We start from the raw sequence: 23,617 nt of genomic DNA, 5'->3' as shown, positions 1-23,617 counted from the left end.
GACAATAAATGTGTACGTGGACCAAGTGCCTTGTTCAGCTCTTCTCGACTCCGGGTGCTCACACACCATCATGAGTGCCAAGTTGTGTCGAAACTGGACAAAGCAGAACATCAAAGTCCACACAGACTCTGGTGTGGCCGCAGACATTAATGTGCTGGTGATGTGAGGGGATTTGCTGGGATTCGATGTACTGTTGGGATATGATGCTATTAAGGCACTGGGGGGAGTTGTTATCGGAAGAGATGGGACTGTGCGGTTTTTATAAACCCCAGTGTGTGCTACAGTTCACATTGATCGGCCTGATTTTAAGGTGGACTACGACCATCACAAAAAGGCATGGACTGCATCGTGGAAGTGGACAGAAGGAAGGGCGCCAACCGAACTCAAGAATAGCATTGCAGAGTACTCGATACCCGACAAGGCCCGTAATGAATACGAGAAGGAGCTTCAGGCATGGATCCAGGATGGATGGCTGATCCCCTACCCCAACAAGCTGGGACCACCCAAGGGTCTGATTCCCTTAATGGCGGTAGTCCAGCATAACAAATCAAAAGTTTATCCGGTGCTGGACTATCGTGAACTCAATAGATACATTGAGATGTACACTGCCGATGCTGACGTGTGCGCCAGCAAGCTGAGAGAATGGCGCCAGAAGGGCTCCAATGTGACTTGCGGAAGGCTTATTTGCAGATGCGAGTGGATGAGACATTGTGGTCGTTCCAGACAGTGTGGTTCCGGGGTCAGAGATACTGCCTTACTCAACTTTGCTTTGGACTGAATGTGGCACCGCAAATCATGAAGACCATCGTAAATGCAGTGTTGTCCCAGGAAAAGACCACTGAGGACGCAACATCGTCTATATTGACGATGTGTACGTCAATGAAGATATACAATCTGCGTCGCACGTCAGAGAAAAGTTAGCTCAATTCGGGTTGGAGTGCAAGGATCCCGAACGTCTGAGGGATGGAGCACGGGTATTAGGATTGGACGTCTGCGGGAAAGACGGTACCTTACGATGGAGGCGTGGCAGTGAGATTCCAAACATCCCTGATGTTATTACGCGGCGGACTATTTTTTCCTTGTGTGGGAAACTTATTGGTCACTTACCAGCGTGTGGCTGGCTCCGAGCAGCTGTGGGCGTCATCAAATGCAGGGCAAGTTTAGTAACTACAGGTTGGGATGATGTATCTAATGATGCTCTTCTAACTCTGATGACGACGGACACCCTAGAGAGAATTGACAAAGAGGACCCTGCCCGTAGAGAATGGTGTGTTGATGGGGACACTGTGAATGTGTGGGTTGACGCTAGTTCTTTGGCATTGGGAGTGTTATTGGAGCAACGTGGTAACGTAATTGAAGACGCGTGCTGGCTGCAACCCGTGAATGATGCTCAACACATCAACATGGCGGAACTGGATGCAGTTGTGAAGGGTTTAAATCTGGCGCTGCAATGGCAGTCAAAGAAGTTACACTTGTACACGGATTCTCTCTGCATCTACCACTGGGTGTCCGACACTCTTTCGGGACGAACGAGAGTCCGTACTAAGGCAGCCAGTGAGATGTTAGTCCAGTGGGGGCTAAACACCCTGAAGAGACTGGTATCGGAGTATGACCTGTCGGTGAGTGTAACGCTCGTGGCATCACACTGTAATCGTGCAGACCAACTAACCCGTGTGCCTCACAAATGGTATGAAGCTGTGAAGACAGGCGTGGAGTTCGCTGCTCGATCTTGCGCAGTTGGCGCGATTAGCTCATGCCAAATACAAAGAATTCATGTGCAGAGTGGACATCCAGGTATCAAAATAACTCGGTATTTTGTGAGGCGTGTGGACCTGGCAGTGACAAGGGCGGATGTCAAGCAGATCATCAAGCACTGTGAGGCATGCCAGTCTATCGATCCTGCACGAGCAATGGCAGAAGGGGCGATTGGAGGTTGAGCATGTGTGGCAACGAGTAACGATGAATATTACCCATTACAGTGGTTAGCCCTTTCTTACCCTTATCGATTGTGGACCCACTCGTTTTGCGATGTGGCGGCAAATGACCAGGCAGGACTCAGCGAATGTTGTCCGCCAACTGTCATCTATCTTTTCTGAGCGAGGTGTACCGGAAGAGATATTGACAGACAATGATGCTGCTTTTTGTAGCCACCAAGTTCCGCAGTTGTTGAATGAGTGGGGTGTCTGACTATGACTGCGATGTGCTCATGTGCCATCAGGGAATAGCATTGCTGAGAGGAGCCATCGCAGCATCAAGAGAATTCTGCCAGAAAACAATGCACCATTACGGAGGCCACGTATTGGTATAATATCACACTAAAGTATGGGAAGACACTAACAACAGCACCGGCCAATGCCATACACAAATACTGTGTTAGGATAAAGGGCATCGACACTGTCCAGCCAATCGACGAGGAGAGTCATGACAAATACAAGATAGAGGATCCAGTTTGGGTAAGACCCCCTGGAAACCAGTGCACCACCAAGTTCAAGCAAGGACAAATATCTGCAGTGGTCAGCCAGCAGTCGATCCTTGTTGATGGAACCCCACGCCATGTGCGCGATCTTTTCCCAGCTAGTGAAGTACATCCCACAACTACAGAGAGCGATGAATCATCAGATGATGAGCTGCTGATGAGTGAGGTCACCAAGCGAAAGAGCGGTAGATGTAGTTCGTCTGATCAGGCAGCATCAGAACCAGAACTAGAACCAGAATCCGAGATTGTAAATACCACCCTTCGCAGAAGCCAACAAACTAAGAGGCCACCCCCGGAGTGCACTCTATGTGATCATCAGATCAGGGGGGGAGTGTAGTACTTACCAACACAACAAACGCCCACGTGTTTGTGCCTTGTGTAGGCATGCGCGACAACAAAACTTGGGTTTTTATAAGCGGAAGTCTCGAGGTTGTCAGGAATCTCCAGACGCATGCGCAAGAGGAGAAATTGAGAGAGTGGTATAAAAGGCAGGTCGAGTGAGAAGGTTGTTGTTGTTGTCATTGGACGTTACAGTGACTCATGTGTTAGCAGTTAATTAAGAAGTTTTTTTGTATCTAGTCGCGCACCTCGTTGAAGGTGAAGGTCATATAAGTTGTGCACCTCGGTGAAGGTCATACTTCTTTCTGTTTTTGTTTCTTTTTTTGCTTTTCTAAAAGTTAGTGATATCAGTTTTTGATGTTTTAACTATTTGTTTGATTGGGTTGTCTATTTCCATCTCTTTGATTTGTTTTTTTGTTAGGATTCTCTTTTTTGCCGGGTTGTTTCGATCTTCTTTGGTGATGTTTTGAGTTCATAATTTGTAGATTTTATTGGTTGGAATTTAGGTTTTTTTTTTTTTTTTTTTTTTTTTAGAAGAGGTTTGAGATGAAGTTAATGTTTTTTTTTTATTTCATTCCCCCCCCCCCCCCTGGTTTAGCCTTTTTAGTTTTCTGGAAGTATGTTGCTTTTCGTCTTTGTTTTGGGGGGGGGGGATTCGTCCATTCATTTTGGTCTAAATGAATTAGCTTTTCTATTAATTCATTGTATTTGCCCATTTGATGGGCACTATTTAGGTTTGCTTTCTCTTCATATATCCTTTAACTATCCTTTTTGCTTCCAAGAATCGACATTCTTCCTCTCTTTGATTTGTATCTTTTGAGTCACATTTTGCACATTTGGCATATGTCTCTATGATGTCAATATTTTTTGCATCTAAAACATCTTAGAGGGGCTGGGATATAGATTTCCATGGGTTTTATATTGTATCCAATTTTAATTTTTGTGATATTTGTATTGTATTCAAAGTAAATATGTATTTGTTGGAATTCTTTGCTTTCTTTCTAAAAATTCTTTTATATTCTAAAATTCCTTGTTTTTATTTTCATTTTTTGAGCACTTCTTCAGGTATGGCGAGAGATAACTCTGCTTCGTACTATTCCCTTGGACTGATTAAGTTCATTATGAGGAGTAACTTTGACATTTATGTCTTGGAATGTTTTCATTTTTTAAAATTTATTACTTTGTGTTTTTATTTCTGTTTCGATTAGTAAATTTCCATTTTTCATTTTCTTTACATTTTTAGGTTTTATACAGTTTGGTAGATTTTTTTATATTAGAAAAGGAGATAGTTTAGACATTTGTTTTTCTCAATCATTCTATTACATAGAATCTAGGAAAGTCTGTATCTGTTTTTTCTATTTCATTTTTTGAATCAGATCTTTTGGGTTTTTTGTTTGTATTTATAGACATTAGTTTTTACTTTCAATTTTCATTCTCTGTGCTCTCCACTACTCACCACAGAGCCCGGTATTAGGATCTGTCAAGAGGAAAACCCAATCACCTTGACAGGTCAGAATTACACAAAGCAGTATACTAAACTATGTGAGTCTCTCAAAGTATCTGTCACAAATATTCGACACACACCCCAAAATCTATGTGGATAAATAAATTTGTTTTCAGCCATGTTTGAGTTAATGATCTTCGCATGTCGATTGACTCTCAGCCAATGTCTCCTAACGTCTACTTTTGTTAGGATCTTGTTTATTTTTCATCTTCCCTAGGATTGAGATAAATTTGACCTGACCAGCCGATTGATCTGATTGGGCCTCTCCGACCGCCCATCTAGCCTTGATTAACCCTGATTTCCAATACCCTCAACCACCAGAACCCGTCCCAATGCATTACAGGTTGCCACGGATGGCTAACAAGTTGCCCCATTGAAAGACTTTTACCCTCTGCAGGGGGGCAGTCGGCTAACCTTATGCCCCACTGACAGAGCGGATTTTCATTTTACGGTGCAGTTCTTTCCATCAAAATTTGCTTCAAAGTATGTCTTCGATTTTGCAAACATTCATCTGATGGGCAGCTATGACACAGTGTGTCTTCATTCTGTTGCCAAGGAAACTATTTGCATGAGTAATGCTGTCACTAATCTCATTCCTATCTGTTCCTTAAATGGTTTTCATTACTCATTTCAAAAGAGAGGGTGTATATCTGTGCAAAAAAAAGTTGAAATGAACCTAACAGTCTTGTACTTTTGTAGCTTAGCCACCAATTTCACTTTCTTCGTCCAACTACATCACCTTCTTCACTAAAAGGCAATATCACATCTTTGCTTAATCTTATAATTCCTGACTCCATAATCTCCTCTTCTAGCCGAAATAGCTTGTAATTCCATAAGGAAATTAACAAAACTCATGCTCAATAACACTGCAATGAACTCCACCAAATCTCAGCTCCAAATCTCTTAGCCGTCAAAGATGTAACTGACTATTTTTCGCAATTCATCTTTCTTAAAATAGTTTTACTCCTCATATACACATTAAATTAAAAAAAAGGAAATTTTTACTCCAAATTATTTGATTAAAATGAATATTTTATCAAATATTTGCATATTATACATAATAATTCTGAAACTATCATCTATATGAAACTTAATAACATATATTGATATATTTTATAAATTTCAAAATATTCTCATTTGCATAATATGCAAATGAGATACCTAAACAAAAGGAGCAAATCTCGAGCATTGAGTACTGCTGTAATCATGAGACTTTATACAATACAACAATGGCATCACCTATTGGATACATGAACACACTGAGCAATTCAGACTATGTAGAAACATGGATAAGATGCTTTTAGGCGCTGGTCAGAATAAAGAAACTAAAAGATACAAAAAAGTGAAGGTGAGTAAAATGAAATTACTGACATGTTCCTCACAACAGCTGGGTGTTTTTTTTTTTTTTTTCACACAGGCATCACCACATTATCAAGGCTAAGAGGCCACTCGAGGATAAGTGTTAAAGGGTTAGGGCGTGAAGCCATTCAGAAATTTCAACAATAACAATAAATAAAAATGAGAATAAATAAATGGAAAATATTTCTTGTGATGATGGTGTGGAGAGTCACAGCATTAAACACTCATGGTTGGTGTGTGCTCGCTGTAGAGAAACACTGGCACTTGAACCTGGAACCCTTCTGATACAAAACATAATACGTGTATACAAATTTAGGTGGTATCTAGAGAAGGAATATGTCCTGATGAAAAGCTAACCAGCAAAATTTTGAAAATAGAAAAACCCGCAAACAAGAAAGAATTAGAATCTATCCTGGAATTAATTAAATTCTACAGCAGATATCTTCCTAGATAATTGAACCATTTGCTGAAATGTGTGAAAAAGAATATTGAATTTACATGGATTCAGAAAAAAAATAAGATTTTCAATGAATTTAAAAAAAAAAAAAGCCTTGACAAGGAAACTGGTAATAAAAACGTCCAACCCTAAGAAAAAGACTTTAATAACCGATGCAAGTAAACATGTGATAGCAGATGTATTTCAAGGATATCCAATCATGTTGCTGCCCAGAAAGCTCTCTTCAGCAGAATGCAATTATTGTGACATAGAAAAGGAAGCATTAGGCATAGTTTGGAGTAGGGAAGAGAAATTTTTATTAGGCAAAAGGTTTCTCTTAAATTCACACCACAAGCCCCTGAAATTCTTATTCAATTCCAGGAAGGAGTTACCCAAAGTAATATTATCAAGAATTTTGAGGTGGGCCATTAAAAATATGGCCTTTAGTTTTGACATTATGTATGTTAAGTTTCACCATCATACATGTAGATGCATTATCCAAGTTAAGATTTCAGAGCAAAAATGGAGAAAAACATGAAAATTCAGAGGAAAGAATTATATACAGTGGGTGAAGACAGACATGCCATCTTGCAAAACACTTGGTAGAGAAATCCAACCGGACTCAATACATGAATGCATAAGAAAATATAACAGAAAGACGTTTTAAGGAAGCCAGATATGAGTTAATGACAGAAAGTGACATTATATATAATGCAAATTTAGGTGGTAGCACCCAAAATTTTAATAACGATATTCATTATAAAATTGCTGTGACACAAAAAAGATTGAGACTACAAGCTTGGTGGCTATTGTAAAGATGTTGAGGTATGCATAAGAAGATGCCCCAAATGTCCAAAAATCAAAACATTTAAACAAACCAAATTGCATATGTGGTCCAAAAGAGGGGGCTCCATGGACAACGCTCCATGTACACCATGCACATATCTGAAATATTAGTTTATTCTTGATCTTATTGGATTCCTTTTGAGATTGGTCAGAAGTAATAAAGATGAAAGATATTGCAAGGAATAGGGTTCCAATGCACTGAAATTCTGCAAGGAAAGTTTAGTATTATTGATCTGAAAAATTATACCATTAAAACGCCCCCATAGCATCCTCATTCAAATGGCATAGCAGAGAGGAAGGTCCAACCTATAAGAATAGGCTTAAAAGTGTTTTCACTTTTCAACCAGAATATAAAGGCATATTTCCCTAATTTACTCATCAGTTATCAAACAGTTCTTCATGCAGACAGAAAGCAAAGCCTATCAGAATTAATGGGCAAATAAATAAGAGCCACAATAACCAATTTGCCACCGAGGAGAAAGCTTGGTATAAAAGAAATAAGGAGACAGAGTTGAAGCGAGAACAAAGTTCATCAAGGAAAAAAGACAGAACACAGCTGTACTAGAAATAAAAAAAGCAGCTAATATAAGAGATCATGTTAGTAAATTTAGAACATTCAAAATGTATTGAGGAGAAAAAGAAACTGAACAAAAGGAACATGAAAGTAAGCAAAGCATGAAAGAAAGCGAGAATGGTGTAGCAGATGAAGATAGAAAAAGCTGTCCATTAAAAAGGAGAGAAGAGGAAATGCAAGAGTGGCACAGACCTTCCAGAATAGTCAAAAGGAGTGAGAGGTCAACCCGAAGGTGTAGCATGCTATGCAAATGAGATACATAAATAAATAGAGCAAGCTTTGGATATTGAGTACTGCTTAAATCATGAGACTTGATACACAACATGGCACAACACTTAACGCACTTTGTTTGATCGCTTCCTTAGTTCTAATCATAAAAACCCACATCACATGAGAATTGGTCATCTGGGTTTAAATAGTCTATGAAATCTTAATATACAATCAAATCAAACCTGTGGAATGTACAGTATGAAATATAAAAATTTAAAAAAACTTTCACTTTCCTGATTTATCAGTTTTAGTATTTTTTCTTTTTTAACTTGGAGTATAAAAATATTTAATGCACATTAAATTAATATCATTGGAATGCTGTTTTTATTCTCTTTTCATTCATAAATTATTAGAATCTAAGGCTTAAATTAAGTTAGGACTTAAATGTAATTAAGGCTTAATACCACATATTTAAACTTTTGTCTCTTCTGCAAATTCATTGTTTAAGCTCTAGATTCATTCAATTTTCTTCAGAGAAACAATATTTTTAATGTTATTTAACTCTTGCACTTATCAAAAGATCCAAGAGTGTCCCAGCAATGTGAAACCCCTCCAACTATTTTAAAAATAAATTCATATTATTTAACACACTTCATAAAAATAAATTCATATTATTTAACACACTTCATAAAAATAAATTCATATTATTTAACACACTTCATAAAAATAAATTCATATTATTTAACACACTTCATAAAAATAAATTCATATTATTTAACACACTTCATAAAAATAAATTCATATTATTTAACACACTTCATAAAAATAAATTCATATTATTTAACACACTTCATAAAAATAAATTCATATTATTTAACACACTTCATAAAAATAAATTCATATTATTTAACACACTTCATAAAAATAAATTCATATTATTTAACACACTTCATAAAAATAAATTCATATTATTTAACACACTTCATAAAAATAAATTCATATTATTTAACACACTTCATAAAAATAAATTCATATTATTTAACACACTTCATAAAAATAAATTCATATTATTTAACACACTTCATAAAAATAAATTCATATTATTTAACACACTTCATAAAAATAAATTCATATTATTTAACACACTTCATAAAAATAAATTCATATTATTTAACACACTTCATAAAAATAAATTCATATTATTTAACACACTTCATAAAAATAAATTCATATTATTTAACACACTTCATAAAAATAAATTCATATTATTTAACACACTTCATAAAAATAAATTCATATTATTTAACACACTTCATAAAAATAAATTCATATTATTTAACACACTTCATAAAAATAAATTCATATTATTTAACACACTTCATAAAAATAAATTCATATTATTTAACACACTTCATAAAAATAAATTCATATTATTTAACACACTTCATAAAAATAAATTCATATTATTTAACACACTTCATAAAAATAAATTCATATTATTTAACACACTTCATAAAAATAAATTCATATTATTTAACACACTTCATAAAAATAAATTCATATTATTTAACACACTTCATAAAAATAAATTCATATTATTTAACACACTTCATAAAAATAAATTCATATTATTTAACACACATCATAAAAATAAATTCATATTATTTAACACACTTCATAAAAATAAATTCATATTATTTAACACACTTCATAAAAATAAATTCATATTATTTAACACACTTCATAAAAATAAATTCATATTATTTAACACACTTCATAAAAATAAATTCATATTATTTAACACACTTCATAAAAATAAATTCATATTATTTAACACACTTCATAAAAATAAATTCATATTATTTAACACACTTCATAAAAATAAATTCATATTATTTAACACACTTCATAAAAATAAATTCATATTATTTAACACACTTCATAAAAATAAATTCATATTATTTAACACACTTCATAAAAATAAATTCATATTATTTAACACACTTCATAAAAATAAATTCATATTATTTAACACACTTCATAAAAATAAATTCATATTATTTAACACACTTCATAAAAATAAATTCATATTATTTAACACACTTCATAAAAATAAATTCATATTATTTAACACACTTCATAAAAATAAATTCATATTATTTAACACACTTCATAAAAATAAATTCATATTATTTAACACACTTCATAAAAATAAATTCATATTATTTAACACACTTCATAAAAATAAATTCATATTATTTAACACACTTCATAAAAATAAATTCATATTATTTAACACACTTCATAAAAATAAATTCATATTATTTAACACACTTCATAAAAATAAATTCATATTATTTAACACACTTCATAAAAATAAATTCATATTATTTAACACACTTCATAAAAATAAATTCATATTATTTAACACACTTCATAAAAATAAATTCATATTATTTAACACACTTCATAAAAATAAATTCATATTATTTAACACACTTCATAAAAATAAATTCATATTATTTAACACACTTCATAAAAATAAATTCATATTATTTAACACACTTCATAAAAATAAATTCATATTATTTAACACACTTCATAAAAATAAATTCACAAGTTTTAGCTGAACAAAAAAAATTAAAAAGTTTCTACCAAACTTACAACATCAGGTTTCTTTGCTTTTGCTACTCTTATTTTGTGTGCTCTATCATATTGTCATGATTCTACATGTAGCATTCAGCTTAGAAATTGTTAATTTTTCATTTTTTTAAACTGTATTTTTTTTTTTTTTTTTTCAGAATGTTGGGAAAAAGTGGCATAATTCCAAATACTTATGCAGCTTACATGGTCAGTTGAATTATCTTTATTAGTGACAGATTTATAGAATGACAAAACACAGTGCAGAATATGTGTGTGTTTACTTACTAAAACATGTTGGGACACAACGTCTTGTGATAGCTACATTAGAAGCTAAATAATTGTCTAGTGAGAGATAAAATATTGAAACTGTTTGGGAAGGGGGAAAAAAATTAAAAATATGAAAAATAAGGTTTATTATTTAAAATAAGAATTTGGATTTGCACAGTACTCAGATGGCCGACCTGTAACAATGCAACAGTTTTATCACATACTAATGAAGTTTTTGTTGATACCATCGGATGGAAATTGCATTTGACGAGTTGATGAGAGAAAAATTTCTATGAAAACATAAAATCATAGAATTGTCATCCCATTAATGAAACGACTGTAATGAAGAGATCCAAGGTGAAATAAACAAGAGTTACATAAAAGAAAAAATGTAAGTCTTTGAATTTTAAAAAAATCTTGTACTATATATATATGTGTGTGTGTGTATATCTAAGGAACTTTGTCTATGTTTCTGTGAGTTCTATCCCTATGGACTCATAAATGGCTGGCTCAATTTTTATGAAATTTCACACAAAAGTACTTTTTGTGCCTGACAATGTTCTTAGATAGATTTTGTAATCGAAATAATATGATGAAAGCAGGAACAGGCGATTTTCAAAGTTAACATCTTACAAGACTTAACATCAAATGTATTTGAGAAGTTTTATTATAACAGAAACCAAAAGACTGAACATATAAAGTCAACAGTTCTTTGATATGACAGGGGCGTGTTCAAAATGAATGTTTCTGTTTAGAGCACAATTGAAGCATGATACTTGACTTTTTCATTTAAAACTTTAGAAATAATTTTATAAAATCAACAGTAGGTTCTCTATAGTGCAATGTAGAATACAATGTATTGTGAACTTAGTCACTGTAAGAGGCATGTGAAGCTTTCTCCAGTTGAATCGCGATGGATGATGCTATTTCATCGATTTTGATGACAATAAAGATATGGGAGTATGAAACATTCACTAGTCATTATTCAATCCTGGACAACGTTGGGTCACCCTGCTAGTGCTAGTGTATATATATATATATATATATATATATATATATATATATATATATATATATAATGGTAAAGACAAGAAAAAGGGAGGGTGGGGGGTGAGTTTCAATTTTTAGGTTTTAAATTCTAACTGCCTTTTGTTTGTTCAGTAAGGTATATTAAGTAGATGAGAGAGAGAGGGAAAGGGTTAGTGTAGATGTCATGTCTTTTAACAGGTACAGGGTTCATTTAAAATTTTTGTAGTCGTTATACGTCGTCTTGTCCATTTCAGTTTACAGTGGGCTTTTTTTTTATAATACATATTTTAACGCACGCGCAAATACACATACATACATATATATGTATATTTGTACACATCCATATGCAGACACATATGCACACACACACATATATATAAACAATGTATATGCAGACATACATGGATCCATATGCAGACATACATACTCACAATTCTTATATCTATATATACACTCACAAATATATATAGACACATACACACACACACACACACACACACATATATATATATGCACACACCTACCTATATACATATATGTGGAGATATAGATCTCCAGTAAGAAGTAGATGTACATATACATACATACACATACGCATCTACCCCTATACACGTATATACAATTACATAAATATAGATATTAATAAAAATATAAACATACAGACATATATAGACATATATACACATATATATATGCACATGCATATGCATACACAGACATGTATATATTTTCATACTAAGTAAACAAGATAAAGTTGGGATAAATAAGTAATAATAAGTAAGTAAGTACATGTATGTAGTTTATAATGCGGGGTTAGATTTCAATTCAACCCAAAGCGTGCCAGAGGTTAATTGGCCAAAATGTGGTGAGACGACAACAACTACGGATGGCAGTGATGGCTGAGAATGCAGTTAGGAGATTCGAAGTTCCTATCCGTCGCGGTTACCACATGACGAAGGCCAGAGGAATAGTTGGCCGAAACGTTGTGAATAAACAACAACCAATAAAAGATCAAAATCAACAACTAATAAAGATGAGAATAATAGTCCGAAATCAAAATAAATTAACCAACAGCATGTCAAGTATTTTCTAGATGAATTTACCCAAGGCTATATAAATAAGAAAGGCTCTAGAGACTAGCTAAAAACAGGATTGCTTCACTATGATCAAGAGATGATTATAATGGCTGCCCAAAATCAAAGTTTAAGGAGTAATGCTTTTAAGAAGATGAGTGGTCTCAACAATTTTGCAACATAGACATAAATAGTATGAGCCACCTGACATCCAACTGTTAGATTCTGCTGGGGGACAGCTACTATACAATGCAACACACAGAAGGGTATAAATATTTCTATTAGACCATCTGTAAAATGTTGAATATTGAATGTAACCGCAAGTCTTAGAAACATATGCCAGAAAAAATAGTTGGAAGTAAGTCATACATCATCCACTATGACTATGCAAATTATTACATGCTACATCAATGCATGTTTTATGCACTTCATATTCATTGAGAGAGTAAATAATGATGTTACATATTGACCATATTACTGCATCATGCATGTGGGTACGTGTGTTTAGACACATACAATAAACAAATACAATAAAAAGAACATTAAACAGTTCTTTACACATGCTGGTCTTAATGGTCTACTATCTCCAGTCCATATATGTGCTCAGTGATGGCAATAAAACTTTATATATGTGTGACGCACAGATAATGGACATATTTTTAGTCAAGTTTCTTCATTATGGACATTTATTTTGCCTTATCTGGAATAAAAGATATTTCCAATATCAGATGGCATATGTGAATCAACACATAATGCTTTCTTTTGTTCCAGGTTTAAACATAACTATTTCCTGTTCAAACACATGCATGTTGGGACAAGCTGCAAGCCATGTAGTTCTTTGAGGATCCAAATTCTACCCATATCCATGTTGCTTCTCAGATGTTGCTTGATTACATGATTGGAATGTCCATTTGTTCCACACGCTGACTCTCTCTCTCTCTCTCTTCCTCTTGATTCAGTTATAACCTATGTAACTAGTTGTTCCTTTGTTTTCAAAATTGATTTCTTCCCAAATTAAACAACTATGTCATTCTTTAATGTTTGAAATCAGATGTTTATTATTGTCATTCTTCCAGACATTGCTTATTTGTTTCAAATATTTAATATATATTTATTTGTTTCAAAATGATATATTTTAAATTCCTCATCATTAACTGCATAAATTGCATAATTACTTAGTTAACTCTACTTGTTACCAAACAGCCCCACTGCCACATTCTTCTTCTTCATACTAAACCAATCTTAAGATTTTTTTCGCACCCACCAAACCAAGAAAAAGTCACACCACATTTACTATATATGTTAACCCGGCTCACTCGCTACCTTTAGGGCCTCGCTCACTACCTGTCATATAATTCTTATAGCTATGTACTTAAAAAATGAAGTTATTAAACCTGACATAGTAATATGGGACAAGAAGGAGAAAGGAGCAACCTTAGTAAAAGTTAATGTCCCCAATGATGTTAGATTAAATAGAGCTGAGGGGGAAATAACAAAATACCAAAGTATTGTGTACACAATGAAAAGGAACTGAAATCTTAGGAAGATCTCCATCATTCCAGCAATTAGCAACAGAACTCATGAAAAAGGAAGAATAAGAAGATGGATGAAGTATAGGACATGAGGTAGAAGGGAGAAACAAGAAAAATGGCAGGGAGATGGAAGTTGCTGTTATATAAGTAGGAGCTTATATTGAAGTTATAGAGGAGATAAATTAGTGATTAAGATAGGATGCAATCGAAACAAATACTGGATGTGTGAGGGTGTTATATAGAAAAAATAAAATGTGTGTTTAGAGGGAGATGTCTATGAAGATAATGTGGGATGGTGGGGAAAGAGAAAAAAGAAGTAAAATTATAGGTATATAAACTACATAAATAAAGAATATAAATAGAGGAATGGAATTAAAAATAGTGAAAATAATAAAATCTAAAAAAAAGAAAATAAAAAGAATAAAGAAAGAAATTTAAAAACCTTAGAGGCCCAGATGGTTATATAAGCTTATATAATGTGGCTAATGAATGCATATGCAGATCTAGAAAGAACTTGAGGGAGACATTTTGTTCAGTCAGAGGTCCAAAACATTTGAGAGATAATGTTCATTCATAAGTTGGGTTTAGCTTTAAGTTGATAAAGATGTTGAGATGAAATGTTTCTAAAATTCCGGATTTATAATCCAGAATTTTGTTGCAGGAATCTTCCAGAGTAGGGAAGAAATATTGTCTAAGTATTCAACATAAAATTCAACGTCGTAAATATTTAGATACACTATCAGACGGTTTAAGAAAAATATATTAACACGCAAATATGGTAAAGATAAGTAAATCACTTTATTTTTTAATTTTTTGTATAATTTTATGCTTATTTTTTTGTTTTTATTTTACACTTCCTTTGTAGTGCATCCTAAGATAGATATTGCATTTCCCTGTATCTGTAATTTAGCTCCCTTCTCTTCTGATAAGAAACATTAGGCTTTGAAATGCTAAGATATAGACAGCATCTATAACCTCTAATGTCTTTTTCCTCATTGAACTGAAAAAGAAATTCATATACACCTATATTTATTTTATTTTGTCTGTAATATATATATATATATATATATATATATATATATATATATATATATATATATATATTCATCCAGAGGAAGTCTCATGATAAAGATGAAACTGATGAACTGTTTCTTTTTTATCTCTCTCTATATATAGTGTCTGTGTCTGTATGTATTTATGTATGTATTTATGTATATATATATATATATATATGTTATGTATTTATATATATATATATATGTTATATATTTATATATATATATGTATATATGTTATATATTTATATATATATATATATATATATATATATATATATAAATGTAAATGTTGGTTCGTTCTAAACGAATAAAACCATATTTCTATGTTAACAATTTATTTGAAATTTTCAGACAACCCATTTTTAGAGTCGAGGTATGTTTTTATGTTATTAAAATAAATTTACCTCGCGAATTATTAAAATTAAAATATTAAATAAAATAAATATATTTTTTTAACCGTTACTGCGAACCTGTTCTGTTGATAAAACTGAACTTCCGGTTCGATTCATTTCACAGCCACGAATTGACGAAAGATTTCATTTTCTGTTAACTCGATAAGTAAAAAAAAAACAAAAAAAAACTTACTCATGCAGAGAGTGATCCGTGCTGAATAATGTTATTATTTAAAAAGCCATTCTTAACATGGGGAAGGGAGGGTGTTTTGTACCTATTCTGTACTTTAACCTTACAATTGAATAACAACATATCATAAACTTTAATTAAACGTGGAAAACGATTTTTAAAAAATAGCGCAGATCACTCTCTGCATTAGCACACACACACACACACACACACACACACACACACACACACACACACAAAAATCCCATATTTTAAAAATTTAAATTCATTTATGTACTTACCAATTTTTTAATTTTATTTATGTTAAGGCTTTTCACTCATGAAACATTACGTTTTAATTGTTTCGTTTCTTTTCACGGCATTGTTTACATAAAAAAGTTTGTTTTAACTTTTTCTAAACTATTTCATTTTTACGACATGCCTCAACGTATTATAAAAACCCTAACCCCCCCCCCATGTTAAAAAAAAACGCCCTTCCATAAACCTCGAAAGCCGTTCTTAATATGGGGATGTTGTTCATTCCGAAAACCGTTTTAACATGGGGAAGTTAGGGTGTTTATAATATGCTGGGGCGAGTCGTAAAATTAACGAAGTTGCTATCTATTATTTATTGCAAAAATTGCTTGAAATTTATTTATTTGAAAAAAAAAATTACATTTTGGTATTTCTTGGGCGTTGAGTTCCATGGCGACCAGTAGAAAAAAATGATAGTCGCCCCCTTAGTCTCCCACCCCACCCCGCATGTAACATATTTTATTTACTGACGTTGCCGTAACTAAACGATTATTTGTCACATTTACAAACATTTATTTATTTATTTATTTATTTTGAAAAAAGTTTTACTTTTTATGAATATTAAAAGAAAAATGGGTACTCATACAGAGAGTGATCCATGCTGAAATAATAACATTATTTAAAAAGCCATTCTTAACATGGGGAGGGGAGGGTGTTTTGTACCTATTCTGTACTTTAACCTTGCAATTGAATAAAAAAAAAACACGATTTAAAAAATAGTGCGGATCACTCTCTGCATTAGCACCGAAAAATGTTACTAAACATTTATTAATAATTTCTCACTTTTACAAACATTTGATTTTAAATTTCTTTTTAAATGACGACTTTTATCGACTTCAATAAAGTGCCCAGTTGTTAACTTAAGGAGAAAAAAACCCGTTCCAATAATTAGAATTTTTATTTTTTTTATTTTAAACAGTTCAAATAATTAGAATTTTAAAAATTAAACAGTTCAAATTTTTGATAATTCAACAGTTCAAATAATTGGAATTTTACAAAATAAACAGTTCAAATGATTAGAATTTAAAAACAAAAAAACAGTCCACATGATTAGAATAGTTCCACGTGGTTGGTTAACCCTGTAAAATTCTGTGATTTGTTTCACAATATTTGTAAAAGCATCTGTCTGTGACATATCGCATATTTTAGGGTTAGGGTAATTTTCTGCCTCGACACCGCCTACGTCAAACGGCCTCTCCCTGAACTCAGAACGAGGCGGACGTCGGGATCATTTCCGTAAAGGATAACCCCCCTTTTTTTTCGGGTGAGTATGTTGACAACAAATATCAGTTAAATTTGGCAAATAGCCCCCCCCCTCCAAAAGTGGTGTTTATTCTGGAAGCTGTTCTTAAGATGAGGAATGGGGGGGGGTGATTATAAGGTGGACCTAATCTAAAAAAAAAAACAAGTTTTTTATGCGCACATAAGCAACTATTTTTTATTAACTTTTTTTTTTTTTACTTTTTTATTTAAAAATTAGTAAATTTCAATGAATAGAATAATAAATCATTTATCATTAATGTGTTTTTGGTTTTGTGTTGAATGAAACTTTTTTTTTTCATTATAACAATAATGAACCAATTTAAATCTTCCGGCATGCGTTTAAGGGTTACGAAATTATCAATAAATCGTTTAGTTACTAAGCCAACGTCAGTAAATAAAAAAAATGTTACGTGCGCATGCATTAGCCTTGACTGGGGGGGGGCTCATGGAGCGACCATTAAATAATTATGCTGGTCGCCATGGAACTCAACGCCCAAGGAGTACCTAAAGTGGCACTTATGCACTTATGTTATCGTGCTATTTTTTTAAAATAGTATTTTCCTGTTAAATTCAAATTTTACAATATGTTTTTCTTTTATTAATTTGTTAAGTGAAAGTACAGATAACCCGGTCGGTTTCTAATGCGAGGAAAATCTAGCCCCCCCTCCCCCCCAAAAAAGGGGTACTCTGGATAATAACAAAACATTAAAATTGCCTCAGTATCGAAAGATTTCTTCTCTACTGAACGAGGAAAAAAACGGTGAAGTGTAGTTCACCTTCTGTTTCTCTCCCCCTCTCTCTTCCTCTCTTAATATCTCTCTTTATCCATCTCTCCCTTTCCCTCTCTCAATCTATCTTTCTCTCTATATCACCCTCTCCATCTCTCTTTGAGCCCCTTTCTCTCTTACTCCCTCTATCTCTCTCCTTTCCTCTGTCTCATCCCTCTCTGTTTCTAACTCTCCCCCTCTCTCTGTTTATCTATCAATCCCTTTATCTTTCTATCTCCTTCTCTTTCTCTATTTTCCTCTCACTGTCTCTTTTCTATCTATATATCTTCCTCTCTATCTGTCCATCTCTAATCCCTCATCCTATTTTAGTCTCCTAAATTAATTACAGTGAATAAGGCATTGTCAAAACATGGATAAATCCTATTTTAGTCACCTAATTTACTGACTGTGAGAATAGAAGTTATTTGGAAATTACTGCTACCTTGAACAGCACCAGAAGTAACTGGTAAAACCTTTCTAATTAAATTGATTTTGGCAGCCATTTGGTAACAAAATGACATAGCCTTAGCCCTTGCTGCATGAGGAATACCTGCAACCTTGCTGCCAAGTAGAAGAATTATTTATTCTACTTTAAAACATTCAATTTTTCAAAAATCTCATGTTCGACATCTCCAAAACATCCAATATGGGGAAAAATATTGCAGAAATGCAAACTTATTGTTTAGGATCAATGCACAATGGTACGCAAAAAATCACTTGAGGCTCTTGGTCGATCCTTGCAAGATTTGCGTGGCAATGTCAGACCATTTGGGAATGCAGTAATATTGCTTGCAGGAGATTTCAGACAAATGTTACCTTCAATCAACACCAGCAGATGAAATAAATGCTTGCCTCAAATACTCTACTTTTTTGTTCCATGTGAAGACATTAAACTTAACTCAAAATATGCATGTACAGTTGCAGACTGTTCGATCCGCACAAAAACTTTTGCATCACTTGTGGGAAATTGGGTACGAAAAAGTGCCAGCTGATCAGAGTTAAGGGCAAAATTCTTTGACTTTTAACTTCTGTAATTTCTGTTTATTTCATCAAAAGAATAGTTAGTTTAAAACGTTTTTGCAGATATTCAAATTATAAGAATTCCATTTGACTGAGTGAATGAGCTATTCTTGCAGGTCAATACAAAGATGCCCATGAACTTAACGCTATTATTCAATGTAAAATTCCAAGTGAGGTAGTCAAATACAAATCCATCGACACTGTTGTGAAAGCAGATAAAGTGGTTAATTATCCAACAGTTATATTTGCCAGGGATGCCACCACATGTATTGCAACTGAAATTTTGTGTACTAATTATCATTTTGTGAAATATGAACCAATCCAAGCTTTGCAATGGCACATAGCTTGCAGTAAAAAAAAAATTAACAAACAATATCATAGAAACAACAATCTTAACAGGACCTTTCACAGATGAATATATCTTCATTCCATGCATTCCTATGATTCCACCGGATACATCATTACACTTTAGGGAATTGCACTTTCCAATTTTATTGTCATTTGCAATAACCATCAACAAAGCACAGGGAACAATCTTTACAATTGTGGGCCTTACAGTTACACACTGACTGTTTTTTCACATGGACAATTTATGTTACATATTCAAGAGTCACCAAACCGGAAAATCTCTATATCAGCTAAGAAAATGGAACAACAAAAACTGTACCCATGCAAAATGGAAATTTAAACCTATAAGAAACATGCTTTTTCTCATTTTGGAACTTTTTGAATTGCGCCAATTTGAGCCACAGCAACGCGTGGCAGGGTACAGCTAGTATATATATATATATATATATATATATACATGTTATATATTTATATATATATATATATATATATATATATATATATATGTTATATATTTATATATATATATATATATATGTTATATATTTATATATATATATATATATATATATATATATGTATGTATGTATATATCTATGTATATGTCAGGTCATGTCATATGCTACTGGTACCATGTAACCCAGTACTACCTGCCTCATGGTCGGGTCACCGGCAACTAAACTGGTTCCCCCACCAGACTTGTTTGGTGAGAAGGGCAGCTAGTCTCCCTGAAGGATTAAAAACAAGACCTTCCAAAGGGCGAATGAACTCTTTTTCTGGGTCAACGGCCAACTAGCACCGTGTATATTTGTGTGTGTATATGTGTATTGGGGTGGAGAGGACTCCCGTAAGCCGTGGTGAAGGCAACCTTTCTAGGAGAAGCAAATATTTAAAAAACCATAAAGTGAAAGACCAGTACCCGCATTAAACTGGTCTGCAGTTTAATTTGTTGCTGGCTATCTTGCTCTTGCTTGTTGCTGGATCTCAACATTTTGAACCGAGAGAGAGACTTAGCTGTCGTATAAAGCTAAGACTCTGTAACATCATCTTTGTATAGATACTCCCTCAGGTATTTGGGCTCATGGATTTTAAATGTCCGAGGGAGTGGCACTCGTCTGACAAAACGTTGCAATCATCATCATATATGTATATATATGTATATATAAGTAGATATGTATACATCTGTATATCTCTATATGTATAAACATGACCTTATGAGTGTGTGTAAGGAACTGTCGCTACCAAATTACTCTGTTATTTTTTGGTCTACAGCAAGGATCGGCAATCTACAGTCCATATTCAGTTTGTGAAGGCTGACCAACCTGCGAGTGTAATTACCAATGACTATTTTTAGCATAAAAGACAAGGCTTTTAAATTTAATAAAAGCTCTGCTATTATCTTCCTCTGGTCATCATAATTTCACTTAGAAGTATTTTGACATTCCTTAAGGAAAACAAATTTTTCTTAGGTCTTTTTTTTTATTTTTTAGATTTTTTTTTCTGATTACTCATTGTTTATTTTTATTATGGTTATTTAATTTGACGAAGGTTTGCATTTGTAATTTTCCTTTGGGGCCAGTAATTAAAATGCAATATGGCTCACAGGGTCCAATGAGTTGCCGATCCCTGGTCTACTGTCTTGAAACTTCATATATAGGGGATTTGGATCTGTTGAACATATTCTATTTGGTTCTTATTCTGTAAAAATAGCTGATAAGTGGTCAGACTTGTAAAAATTGGAACTTGATCGGTTTAAGTCAACTTAATGTGTATCTTCTATGCATGTGCCAATATAACATTTACATGTTTAACTGTGTTAATGTTGACAGTTTGGTATTTGTGTGTCCTTGGGTCAGATGGTAGCGAATACTACGAATATATATATATATATATATATATATATATATATATATATATACTAGCAGGCCACTTGACATTGCCAAGTCATAAAATATGCTTAAATATGATATTTGATTTTATGCAAATTTCGTATTTATAATTATAGAGCAAATTCTTTATTGATTATTATATTGTACCTAATATATATAGTAATGTTTCTAGAGTTTTTAATAAAATGACTTTGGTGCCATCAGCTGGAATTGAAACTAAAATATTTAATGCTTCAGCCATAGTCATCATTTTGCACTTCAGTCTTCATTGTTAATATCTGAGCTATCACCAAATAAATAAAAAAAGACTAAAAATTAAGCGAGTTCAAGCTAAAAATGTATTTGTACACATACTCAGAAGTTAGTTGATTTATTTCTGTCAAAGTCAATTGTCTTTTTTTTTTAATTTCGACCCCTTAGCAGCTACTTTATATGCAAAAAAACAAATCAAAAGTGTTCCCAAGGTCCAAAATACTCTGTATATCAAGTTTCAAGTCAGTAGACTAAATACCGAGACAGGAGTTTGCTAGAGACGTTTTGCACACACACACACACACACACACACACACACACACACACACACACACACACACACACACACACACAAGATCACTTTTATATATATATCAAATTTTAGTCATTCAATAAATTAAAAAATTTATGAAGTGAAATGGTTAAATTTCAAATCAAAAGATTTTTATTATTCTATGTAAGACAAAGAATACATTTGAAATATTCTAACTCCTTATCCTATTTCGATGTCTACCCTCTCTTCAGAGGAGAAAATATTAGCAAATAATTATAATGGTTTACACCTTATTTGCTAAAGTCAGTGAGACATGGAAAATCACTATTAAAAGTTTTTTAAGTATTTAAATATCATAGAGTAAGGGAAGTTAATGAAAAGGATATAAAAATTCACATCCAAATTGCATGCAAATTCCTAGAAGCTGGGATTTAAATTATAATATGTAAATGCATGTGTGGTGAGTTACTACATAGTATGGAAATAGGAATATATTAGTATATAAGTTAAATGGAATATTCTACCCATATTTAAAAGAAATATCTCAATATGACCTATAATTTAGTCTTTGGTTAAAAAGTAAATACAGTGTGTGTTATATTTTTACATAATTAAATGTTTAAGGATAATCTATGTTATTTTAAGTTGGCTGTATTTAAATCTTTTCTTGTGTTTGCATCTAGAAACTAACTCATTTTTTGGCATTTATTATAGGCTTCGGGAAAGTGATAATATTAACTGCTTTGGAGATACAAAGATTACAAAATTTGGTTCCTGGTGTGTATGATCTTTTTTCAGTATACTCCATTTAATTTAATAGGGAATCTTCTTGTCCTCTAGGCTATTGATTTAAATATTATTGATTTAAATATTAAATATTATTGATAGTTAAGGATGTACTATTATTATTATTTATTTGAGACCTTTCATTTTTGAAGGAATGCATGTGGTTTGAAATTCTTACTTTTATTAAGTCTGAGGTTGCACCTATATAAATGTTTTTAATGTATTATCATTGTTTAGTGGTTTATACAACTCAGGATCGGTATTTCTTATGTTGGGGAGTTGAGTTGAATGAGGTTCTGAGGATGTACAAAGTGAGTGCTGGCTAATGTTCTGCAGGTTAATATTGGGAATAATATTATTATTAGATTTGCTATTTTGGTGGTTGTTGTTATAAGTTATACTACATATATCTGGGCTTGGAATGTTTTGATTAGTCATTGTTTGTTCTGTAGATTTGGTTGTTCCCATGTTTCGGCAATTGTGTAACTGTGCAAGCATATACCACGTCTTGTGCATGCAGTCATTATTTAGAGGGCATTTATCTTTATTTTGGCAATTACATTTATTACTAGGTACTAAATTAGGGGAAAGATTCTGAGCTTTTTTAATTTGTTGAAATTATTGTCTAGGCTAGACTTGGCATTGTAAAGTATGATATTTTTATAGAATTTTTGTTTAATATTGTGCTGTACTTATGTGGGTACTTAAGAGATTTTACTACTATTCTAAAGAATTTCTTGGGTAGGTTGGTTTTTATATTAGAGCTAAATGGTGGATTGAACCAAATAGCTTTCTT

At 32.8% G+C, this 23,617-nt stretch overlaps 1 protein-coding gene across 4 annotated transcripts in view; it reads left to right on the top strand.

Annotated features, from left to right (window-relative positions):
* Window positions 1–23,617, top strand: part of LOC145256395 (ribonuclease Oy-like) — a 456,188-nt gene that overhangs the window by 339,858 nt on the left and 92,713 nt on the right. For all 4 annotated transcript variants that reach the window (XM_080115250.1, XM_080115249.1, XM_080115253.1 and 1 more), the window contains one exon: window positions 10,546–10,594. In XM_080115250.1, coding sequence (XP_079971376.1) covers window positions 10,546–10,594 — 49 coding nt within the window. The remainder of the gene's footprint in view (window positions 1–10,545; window positions 10,595–23,617) is intronic.

Source organism: Euprymna scolopes, chromosome 32, assembly GCF_053919585.1.
Source record: "Euprymna scolopes isolate OS-2025 chromosome 32, ASM5391958v1, whole genome shotgun sequence".
Classification (NCBI taxonomy): Eukaryota; Metazoa; Mollusca; class Cephalopoda; order Sepiida; family Sepiolidae; genus Euprymna; species Euprymna scolopes.
The sequence above is the reverse complement of the archived record's forward strand: the minus strand, read 5'-3'. Positions and strand labels throughout refer to the sequence as shown.